This window comes from Oncorhynchus keta, unplaced genomic scaffold, assembly GCF_023373465.1.
Source record: "Oncorhynchus keta strain PuntledgeMale-10-30-2019 unplaced genomic scaffold, Oket_V2 Un_contig_8117_pilon_pilon, whole genome shotgun sequence".
Lineage (NCBI taxonomy): Eukaryota > Metazoa > Chordata > Actinopteri > Salmoniformes > Salmonidae > Oncorhynchus > Oncorhynchus keta.
This window is the reverse complement of record NW_026289871.1, coordinates 28,205-39,867: the sequence shown is the minus strand read 5'-3', so window position 1 is coordinate 39,867 and position 11,663 is coordinate 28,205. Positions and strand designations below refer to the sequence as shown.

The 11,663-nt window shown below is 43.8% G+C and overlaps 1 protein-coding gene across 1 annotated transcript; it reads right to left on the bottom strand.

Annotated features, from left to right (window-relative positions):
* Positions 1 to 1,359: 1,359 nt before the first annotated feature.
* Positions 1,360 to 7,480, bottom strand: LOC127926738 (cyclic nucleotide-gated cation channel beta-1-like). The gene is made up of 2 exons (XM_052512241.1): positions 6,845 to 7,480; positions 1,360 to 2,378 (listed from the first exon to the last, which is right to left on the bottom strand). The coding sequence occupies exons 1-2, from the start codon at positions 7,281 to 7,283 to the stop codon at positions 2,257 to 2,259; spliced, it is 561 nt and encodes a 186-aa protein (XP_052368201.1). The 5' UTR covers positions 7,284 to 7,480; the 3' UTR covers positions 1,360 to 2,256.
* Between the last annotated feature and the right edge of the window lie 4,183 nt (positions 7,481 to 11,663).

The window sequence follows — 11,663 nt, the reverse complement described above, 5'->3', positions numbered from 1 at the left end:
GTGAAGTGACTATACATAGATAATAAACAGCGAGTAGCAGCAGTGTACATGTAGGTAGGGGTGAAGTGACTATGCATAGATAATAAACAGCGAGTAGCAGCAGTGTACATGTAGGTAGGGGTGAAGTAACTATACATAGATAATCAACAGCGAGTAGCAGCAGTGTACATGTAGGTAGGGGTGAAGTGACTATGCATAGATAATAAACAGCGAGTAGCAGCAGTGTACATGTAGGTAGGGGTGAAGTGACTATGCATAGATAATCAACAGCGAGTAGCAGCAGTGTACATGTAGGTAGGGGTGAAGTGACTATGCATAGATAATAAACAGCGAGTAGCAGCAGTGTACATGTAGGTAGGGGTGAAGTGACTATGCATAGATAATCAACAGCGAGTAGCAGCAGTGTACATGTAGGTAGGGGTGAAGTGACTATGCATAGATAATAAACAGCGAGTAGCAGCAGTGTACATGTAGGTAGGGGTGAAGTGACTATGCATAGATAATCAACAGCGAGTAGCAGCAGTGTACATGTAGGTAGGGGTGAAGTGAGTATGCATAGATAATCAACAGCGAGTAGCAGCAGTGTACATGTAGGTAGGGGTGAAGTGACTATGCATAGATAATCAACAGCGAGTAGCAGCAGTGTACATGTAGGTAGGGGTGAAGTGACTATGCATAGATAATCAACAGTGAGTAGCAGCAGTGTACAAAACAAACAGAGGGGGTCAATGTAAATAGTCCAGTGGCCATTTGAGTAATTGTTCAGCAGTCTTATGGGTAGAAGCTGTTAAGGAGCCTTTTGGTCCTAGACTTGGTGCTCCGGTACCACTTGTCATCTAGTGGAAAGCCTTCCCTGATGAGTAGAGGCTGTTATAGCAGCAATGTTCCAACATCTAATGGAACGCCTTCCCAGAAGAGTGGAGGCTGTTATAGCAGCAATGTTCCAACATCTAGTGGAAAGCCTTTCCTGAAGAGTGGAGGCTGTTATAGCAGCAATGTTCCAACATCTAGTGGAAAGCCTTTCCTGAAGAGTGGAGGCTGTTATAGCAGCAATGTTCCAACATCTAGTGGAAAGCCTTTCCTGAAGAGTGGAGGCTGTTATAGCAGCAATGTTCCAACATCTAGCGGAAAGCCTTTCCTGAAGAGTGGAGGCTGTTATAGCAGCAATGTTCCAACATCTATTGGAAAGCCTTCCCTGAAGAGTGGATGGAGGCTGTTATAGCAGCAAAGCGGGTGCAACTCCATCTGCCCCCAAAGCAAATATCAACAATGGAGAAAATACCACAGAGCACACGACTATGTGTAGTGCTGGAGGAATGATGCACATAGATACAAACACACACAGAAAGAAAACACAGCCAGAGTTTGAAAATTATAATTTAATCACAGAGCATCTACATTCAAACAGACAAACTCTACTTTTAAACTGACATACTCAGCCAGAGGTTAAAAAAGTTTAATCAGGTCTACATTCAAACTCTACTTTCCAACTGACAGACACCATATTCAGTTCATGTGTTTAAATAAAAAAACATATAAATGTAATTTGGAATGCGCTTTATACGATTTGATTTCATGTAGCTTAAACATAAAAGCACAATTTCTCAGTCAAAAATATGAGACAAGTGTGGGAGCAGTATGTGTGTTCTCTCATGAACTTTAAGTCCATTTGATGTGTTATATTCCTTTCCACACTGTGAGCAGTGGTAAGGCTTCTCCCCCGTGTGTGTTACCTCGTGGTCTTTCAGGTGCCCTAACTGGGTAAATATCTTCCCACACTGGGAGCATTCATAACGTTTCTCTCCGCTGTGGACTTTTTCATGCTTTTTCAGTTGCTGAAACAAGGTAAATTTAATTCCACAGTGGGAGCAGTGGAAAGTCTTCTCCCGCGTATGTCTTTTCTCGTGTCGTTTCAGGTACTGTAAATTCCTAAAACTCTTTTCACAATGTGAACAGCGGAAAATCTTTTCTACGGAATGTGTTTGCTCGTGGTTTTTCAGGGACCCCGATGTGGAAAAACTCTTTCCACACTGGGAGCAGGGGTAAGGCTTCTCTCCTGTGTGTGTCCTCTCGTGTGATTTCAGGTCCCATAACCGGGGGAAACTCTTTTCACACTGGGAGCATTGGTGGGGCTTCTCTCCTGTATGTTTTCTTACGTGATCTTTCAGGGTCCCTAAAGAGGTAAATCTATTTCCACATTGAGTGCAGTGGTAAGGCTTTTCTCCTGTGTGTATTCTTTCATGTGATTTCAGGCTTCTAACCTAGAAAAACTCTTTCCACACTGGGAGCAGTGGTGTCGTCTGCTGGTTTAGACGTCTCTGGGTCTGGTTCCCCTGAAGGACTCTTCCCGCTGTCAGAATGAAAGTCTAGTCTCTCTCCTGCCAAAGACAGACAGAATTTAGTAAACAGGGAGACCTGGGCCCATATTCACAGAGCGTCTCATTGTAGGAATGCTGATCTTTCCATACAATATAATTCATTATTATATAAAAGTCAATATGCTTTTCAGCACGCTTTGTGAATATGAGCCCTGAACAAAACCTCCACATTATCTAACTGTCTTCTCTGAGGTTTAATCCAGACTAGATTCCTCAATAACCTGAGGTCATTTTAAAAAACAATAACATTTAATCCAGAATAATCAAATGAGCAATATGATTCTGCATGGTGTTAATTATGTCCTCCGAAAAGGTAAGATTTCAACCAAATGTCATGAAATCAGACATGAAATGGTTGTAATTAAAGGATATATGATGCAGTACCATAGAGATTTCAATCAGATCAGTCTGTTTTACCTTATAGCTAAAATACGAAGGATCTAACAATACCATTGAGATTTTAAAAAACAAATTACGCATGAATTTCAAACCTGTTTGTAAGATTTCAAATATCGATCAAAATCAAACCTTTTTGTCTTTTGATCAATGACCAAGATATGTCTGTCTCATGGTATGACTGGCAGAAAGGGTCAACTTGGATCTGATTCTAGACGTGTCACTCACGTCATCCTATGACCTTCATTGAAGAGGTATTGACGAGCGAACTCCAAATATCAAACCAATACCTAATGCTAATGGGGTCTCCAGCAGGTCACTTGCCAGCAGCATACCACCCTGCATACCACTGCTGGCTTGCTTCTGAAGCTAAGCAGGGTTGGTCCTGGTCAGTTCCTGGATGGGAGACCAGATGCTGCTTGAAGTGGTGTTGGAGGGCCAGTAGGAGGCACTCTTTACTCTGGTCTAAACAATATCGCAATGCCCCAGGGCAGTGATTGGGGCCACTGCCCTGTGTAGGGTGCCGTCTTTCGGATGGGACGTTAAACGGGTGTCCTGACTCTCTGAGGTCATTAAAGATCCCATGGCACTTATCGTAAGAGTAGGGGTGTTAACCCCGGTGTCCTGGCTAAATTCCCAATCTGGCCCTCAAACCATCACTGTCACCTAATAATCCCCAGTTTACAATTGGCTCATTCATCCCCCTCCTCTCCCTTGTAACTATTCCCCAGGTCGTTGCAGAAAAAAAATGAGAACCTGGTAAAATAACAGATAAATAAATAGCTCGCCAAACAATTCCAAAAAAAGTAAATGCAATTTTTCACGTGTTCCACCGCGAACAGTCATAAACAAATCTCACAAAAGCATTACACGGATTTGGTCCTGCCGTACATACCTACGCTACGGTCACAAGACGCAGGCCTCCTTATTGTCCCTAGAATTTATAAGCAAACAGAGCTGGAGGCTGTTTCCAGCTACCCAGATAAAGCACTAAATAAACTTCAGTTAGCGCTAAATACGGCTGCTAGAATCCTGACTAGAACCAAAAATGTGATCATATTACTCCAGTGCTAGCCTCCCTACACTGGCTTCCTGTCAAGGCAAGGGCTGATTTCAAGGTGTTACTGCTAACCTACAAAGCATTACATGGGCTTGCTCCTACCTATCTCTCTGATTTGGTCCTGCCGTACATACCTACACGTACGCTACGGTCACAAGACACAGGCCTCCTTATTGTCCCTAGAATTTCTAAGCAAACAGCTGGAGGCAGGGTTTACTCCTATAGTGCTCCATTTTTATGGAATGGTCTGCCTACCCATGTGAGAGACACAGATTTGGTCTCAACTTAAGTCTTTATTGAAGACTCATCTCTTCAGTAGGTCATGTAGTCTGGCCCAGGAGTGTGGAGGTGAACGGAAAGGCACTGGAGCAACGAACCGCCCTTGCCGTCTCTGCCTGGCCGGTTCCCCTCTCTCCACTGGGATTCTCTGCCTCTAACCCTATTACAGGGGCTGTGTCACTGGCTTACTGGTGTTCTTCCATGCCGTTCCTAGGAGGGGTGCGTCGCTTGAGTGGGTTGAGTCACTGATGTGATCTTCCTGTCCGGGTTGGCGCCCCCCCTTGGGTTGTGCCGTGACAGAGATCTTTGTGGGCTATACTCGGCCTAATCTCAGGATGGTAAGTTGGTGGTTGAAGATATCCCTCTAGTGGTGTGGGGACTGTGCTTTGGCAAAGTGGGTGGGATTATACCCTGCCTGTTTGGCATCGTTGGATGGGGCCACAGTGTCTCCTGACCCCTCCTGCTTTAGCCTCCAGTGGTTATGCTGCAGTAGTTTATGTGTCAGGGGCTAGGGTCAGTCTGTTATATCTGGAGTATTTCTCCTGTCTTATCCAGTGTCCTGTGTGAATTTAAGCATGCTCTCTCTAATTCTCTCTCTCTCTTGGAGGACCTGAGCCCTAGGACCATGCCTCGGGACTACCTGGCCAGATGACTCCTTGCTGTCCCCAGTCCATCTGGTTATGCTGCTGCTCCAGTTTCAACTGTTCTGCCTGCGGCTAAGGAACCCTGACCTGTTCACCGGACGTGCTACCTGTCCCAGACCTGCTGTTTTCAACTCTCTAGAGACAGCAGGAGCGGTAGAGATCTTCTGAATGATCAGCTATGAAAAGCCAACTGACATTTACTCATGAGGTGCTGACCTGTTGCAACCTCAACAACCACTGTGATTATTATTATTTGACCCTGCTGGTCATCTATGAACATTTGAACATCTTGGCCATGTTCTGTTATCTCCACCCAGCACAGCCAGAAGAGGACTGGCCACCCCTCATAGCCTGGTTCCTCTCTAGGTTTCTTCCTAGGTTCTGGCCTTTCTAGGGAGTTTTTGTAGCCACCGTGCTTCTACACCTGCATTGCTTGCTGTTTGGGGTTTTAGGCTGGGTTTCTGTACAGCACTTTGTGACATCAGCTGATGTAAGAAGGGCTCTATAAATACATTTGATTGATTGAAATAGTAGCTGGGAGCTTGCAGTGTCTGCTATCTAAACAACACAACATTATCCCCACCTCTGGTTAGACACTATTGGCTTTAAAAGCCAAGCCTTACACAATATCTGCCAATTAATTTCCAGCAATATCGCCCCTGTCTGTCTCTGTGGTGCGCGTGTTTGTCTATCACTCTGCCTGAATCCAGTTGATGTCATAACCGTCTTGTGGGTTGATGGAAATACTTTCCCCCAAAATCTTCTCAGTTAAACGTTAACGGCAAATAGTAGTACCTGGCAGAAGTAGATCATGAGGAAGTGTATCACTTGCATCCATTATTTGCATAACTTTGTCATGAAATGAGTAGCAGCAGTACAGAACCATCGCTAGACCGGCTCATTGGATGGAACTCACTCCCTCGACAGGCAATTAAAGGGGCAGATGAACAATTAAAAGGGATGTCAGTTTTCTTCCAGACCTATTTTTTAAATTCTAATGTGATTTAACCACTCAGAACATCCAGTTTCGTTGTTTCTCTACAAAACAATTGTAATTTTAAATGAAAAAACAAACAAATATAAAACCAGAAAAGTAAAACAGAGAAAACATAATTTGGGAAAGTAAAAAACTAAATCACAGATTTTAATAGGGCCCCCATTAGAGTTGTTTATTAACGATTATTTTACCCGGTATATATTGACAGAAAACATAGTGCACGACAATCTCTTGTACACTAAGGACCTGGGGGAAGAGTTGACAACATAGTGTACAAGAGAAAGTAGGGTACTAAAAACAAGGGAAGAGCTGCAGCTTCCGCAGTGATTTTACCAACACGCTGCTCCAAGACAGGAGAGGGGAAGTTTCCTCAGTGGTTTTACCAACACGCTGCTCCAAGACAGGAGAGGGAAAGTTTCCTCAGTGGTTTTACCAACACACTGCTCCTAGACATGAGAGGGGAAGTTTCCTCAGTGGTTTTACCAACACACTGCTCCAAGACAGGAGAGGGGAAGTTTCCTCAGTGGTTTTACCAACACGCTGCTCCAAGACAGGAGAGGGGAAGTTTCCTCAGTGGTTTTACCAACACGCTGCTCCAAGACAGGAGAGGGGAAGTTTCCTCAGTGGTTTTACCCACACACTGCTCCAAGACATGAGAGGGGAAGTTTCCTCTGTGGTTTTACCCACACACTGCTCCTAGACAGGAGAGGGAAGTTTCCTCAGTGGTTGTACCCACACACTGCTCCAAGACAGGAGAGGGAAGTTTCCTCAGTGGTTTTACCAACACGCTGCTCCAAGACAGGAGAGGGGAAGTTTCCTCAGTGGTTGTACCCACACACTGCTCCTAGACAGGAGAGGGGAAGCTTCCTCAGTGGTTTTACCCACACACTGCTCCTAGACAGGAGAAGGGAAGTTTCCTCAGTGGTTTTACCCACACACTGCTCCAAGACAGGAGAGGGGAAGTTTCCTCAGTGGTTTTACCCACACACTGCTCCTAGACAGGAGAAGGGCAGCTTCCCCAGTGGTTTTACCCACGTGAGAAGAAGAATGTGCCTAATGGAAGCTAGAAAAAAATTAAGACTGTACTCACTGGTGTTCATCAGAGCTCCAGTCTTGTCTTCTTCCTCCTCCTCCAATGTGACAGTAATCTCCCCCTCTTCCTTAATTTCAAAAAGTTGCTCCTCTTCTTTCAATGTGACAGTCACCTCCTCCTCCTCTTTCACTACAAACACGGCACCCTCCTCTTTCTGTTCATCCCCCTCCTCTTTCACTCTGAAAGCTTCTTCCTCTTCTTTCACTCTAACATCCTCTTCTTTCACTCTGAAAGCTTCTTCCTCTTCCTTCACTGTAACGTCCTGTTCTTCTTTCACTGTGATAGCTTCCTCCACGTCCTCTTCTTTTACAGTAAATTCTTCTTCTTTTACAGTAAATTCTTCTTCTTTCACGTAAATGTTCAGCCCTGGAGTTTCTTTCTCCGGACAGCAGACCTCATTTTCTTTAGCAGAGGAAGAGTAGTTTAGTGAGCTCATGTTCGGGGACGTTAGCTAGCTAGCTATTTAGCATTAGCGACTAGCCTAGTGCTGGGCTAACTTAACAAGCCAGATAGCTGATAACGTAAATATGGACTTAAACGGAGTAACTAGTACATACATATACAGTGTGTTTAAAACACTGTGATTAATATACACTAAATTAGTCCAAAGAGCTTCAATGTTTCATGTTTGCTAGCGAGTTACCGAGATGGTTGTTGAAGAAACCTCCCGTCTCGTCCACTAGATTTTACGTCACTCGAGAAACATCACCTGAAAAAATCACATCGCCATCTGCTGACTGGAGTTGGAAACGCAGTTTAACAAAACAAAAATAATTCTGCAAACAACGTCAAAACAAATAATTGTAAAAACAACCAGACGTGTTTTCTCTGTAGCTCTTACAGATAATAATTTTCTCTAGGCGGACGTAGAAGCTGAATATATGGTGGCTAGTGTTGCGCGGGTCAGCTGATTGTTCACCCGCAATTGATAAGAGCTCATCCGCAACCGCCCGACTCCATGTGAAAAAGTGAAAATCTGAGGCACGTACACAACCCTAACCCGCTAATAACACTTTTTTTGACAGGTGGTACATTATTTTTTGTTTGCCTGATTGATATTGTAATGAAACAGGCAGGGAGCAGGGTCGAAACCTCGACCTTCAAGCCGGAAGTCCGGTGCTCTATCGACTGTGCAGCAAAAGCTTGCTCGACCGGCAGTGTCGATTTCCGCGATTATAAACCTAGGGTCGTTACAATATGTTCCGGGTTATAATTCTCAACATTTTGGTAAGCTATTTGTTAGGCTCGTCAAGCTGTCTATAATTAGATACATCAAATCAAATACAATCCCATACAGATATTTAGCAGATGTTATTGAAGGATGTAGCGAAATGCTTGTGTTCCTAGCTCCAACAGTATAGTTGTATCCAACAATTCACACATCTAAAAGTCAAATAATAGAATTAAGAAATATATAAATATTAGGAAAAGCAATGTCAGAGTGGCATTGACGAAATACAGTAGAAGAGAATACAGTATATACATATGAGATGAGTATTTTTAATATTTTTTTATTTCACCTTTATTTAACCAGATAGGCTAGTTGAGAACACCTTTATTTAACCAGGTAGGCTAGTTGAGAACACCTTTATTTAACCAGGTAGGCTAGTTGAGAACAAGTTCTTAATGCAAACATTATTAGTGGCTCGTGTTCCATTATTAGAAGTGACTCGTGTTCCATTATTAGAAGTGGCTCGTGTTCCATTATTAGAAGTGGCTCGTGTTCCATTATTAGAAGTGGCTACTCCTACATGGTGTAACAATAACCAGCTGGGTCTATACTGCTTCTACATGGTGTAACGATAACCAGCTGGGTCTATACTGCTCCTACATGGTGTAATAATAACCATCTGGGTCTATACTACTCCTACATGGTGTAACAATTACCAGCTGGGTCTATACTACTCCTACATGGTGTATCAATAACCAGCTGGGTCTATACTACTCCTACATGGTGTAACAATAACCAGCTGGGTCTATACTGCTCCTACATGATGGAACAATAACCATCTGGGTCTATACTACTCCTACATGGTGTATCAATAACCAGCTGGGTCTATACTGCTCCTACATGGTGTAACAATAACCAGCTGGGTCTATACTGCTCCTACATGGTGTAACAATAACCAGCTGGGTCTATACTGCTCCTACATGGTGTAACAATAACCAGCTGGGTCTATACTGCTCCTACATGGTGTAACAATAACCAGCTGGGTCTATACTGCTCCTACATGGTGTAACAATAACCAGCTGGGTCTATACTGCTCCTACATGGTGTAACAATAACCAGCTGGGTCTATACTACTCCTACATGGTGTAACAATAACCAGCTGGGTCTATACTGCTCCTACATGGTATACCAATAACCAGCTGGGTCTATACTGCTCCTACATGGTGTAACAATAACCAGCTGGGTCTATACTGCTCCTACATGGTGTAACAATAACCAGCTGGGTCTATACTGCTCCTACATGGTGTACCAATAACCAGCTGGGTCTATACTGCTCCTACATGGTGTAACAATAACCAGCTGGGTCTATACTGCTCCTACATGGTGTAACAATAACCAGCTGGGTCTATACTACTCCTACATGGTGTAACAATAACCAGCTGGGTCTATACTGCTCCTACATGGTATACCAATAACCAGCTGGGTCTATACTGCTCCTACATGGTGTAACAATAACCAGCTGGGTCTATACTGCTCCTACATGGTATAACAATAACCAGCTGGGTCTATACTACTCCTACATGGTATAACAATAACCAGCTGGGTCTATACTACTCCTACATGATGGAACAATAACCAGCTGGGTCTATACTGCTCCTACATGGTGTACCAATAACCAGCTGGGTCTATACTGCTCCTACATGATGGAACAATAACCAGCTGGGTCTATACTGCTCCTACATGGTGTACCAATAACCAGCTGGGTCTATACTGCTCCTACATGATGGAACAATAACCAGCTGGGTCTATACTACTCCTACATGATGGAACAATAACCAGCTGGGTCTATACTACTCCTACATGATGGAACAATAACCAGCTGGGTCTATACTACTCCTACATGGTGTACCAATAACCAGCTGGGTCTATACTACTCCTACATGATGGAACAATAACCAGCTGGGTCTATACTGCTCCTACATGGTGTAACAATAACCAGCTGGGTCTATACTGCTTCTACATGGTGTAACGATAACCAGCTGGGTCTATACTGCTCCTACATGGTGTAATAATAACCATCTGGGTCTATACTACTCCTACATGGTGTAACAATTACCAGCTGGGTCTATACTACTCCTACATGGTGTATCAATAACCAGCTGGGTCTATACTACTCCTACATGGTGTAACAATAACCAGCTGGGTCTATACTGCTCCTACATGATGGAACAATAACCATCTGGGTCTATACTACTCCTACATGGTGTATCAATAACCAGCTGGGTCTATACTGCTCCTACATGGTGTAACAATAACCAGCTGGGTCTATACTGCTCCTACATGGTGTAACAATAACCAGCTGGGTCTATACTGCTCCTACATGGTGTAACAATAACCAGCTGGGTCTATACTGCTCCTACATGGTGTAACAATAACCAGCTGGGTCTATACTGCTCCTACATGGTGTAACAATAACCAGCTGGGTCTATACTGCTCCTACATGATGGAACAATAACCAGATGGGTCTATACTGCTCCTACATGATGGAACAATAACCAGCTGGGTCTATACTACTCCTACATGGTATAACAATAACCAGCTGGGTCTATACTGCTCCTACATGATGGAACAATAACCAGCTGGGTCTATACTACTCCTACATGATGGAACAATAACCAGCTGGGTCTATACTGCTCCTACATGGTGTAACAATAACCAGCTGGGTCTATACTGCTCCTACATGGTGTAACAATAACCAGCTGGGTCTATACTGCTCCTACATGGTGTAACAATAACCAGCTGGGTCTATACTGCTCCTACATGGTGTAACAATAACCAGCTGGGTCTATACTACTCCTGCATGATGGAACAATAACCAGCTGGGTCTATACTGCTCCTACATGGTATAACAATAACCAGCTGGGTCTATACTGCTCCTACATGGTGTACCAATAACCAGCTGTGTCTATACTGCTCCTACATGGTATACCAATAACCAGCTGGGTCTATACTGCTCCTACATGGTGTAACAATAACCAGCTGGGTCTATACTGCTCCTACATGGTGTAACAATAACCAGCTGGGTCTATACTGCTCCTACATGGTGTAACAATAACCAGCTGGGTCTATACTACTCCTACATGGTGTAACAATAACCAGCTGGGTCTATACTGCTCCTACATGGTATACCAATAACCAGCTGGGTCTATACTGCTCCTACATGATGGAACAATAACCAGCTGGGTCTATACTACTCCTACATGATGTACCAATAACCAGCTGGGTCTATACTGCTCCTACATGGTATAACAATAACCAGCTGGGTCTATACTACTCCTACATGGTATAACAATAACCAGCTGGGTCTATACTACTCCTACATGATGGAACAATAACCAGCTGGGTCTATACTGCTCCTACATGGTGTACCAATAACCAGCTGGGTCTATACTGCTCCTACATGATGGAACAATAACCAGCTGGGTCTATACTGCTCCTACATGGTGTACCAATAACCAGCTGGGTCTATACTGCTCCTACATGATGGAACAATAACCAGCTGGGTCTATACTACTCCTACATGATGGAACAATAACCAGCTGGGTCTATACTACTCCTACATGATGGAACAATAACCAGCTGGGT

Coding starts and splice junctions, on each gene's coding strand:
- LOC127926738 (XM_052512241.1), bottom strand. CDS start 7,283: ATGAGCTCACTAAACTACTCTTCCTCTGCTAAAGAAAATGAGGTCTGC. Junction 2,379..6,844: donor TGGAGCTCTGATGAACACCA/GTGAGTACAGTC, acceptor TGTCTTTGGCAG/GAGAGAGACTAGACTTTCAT.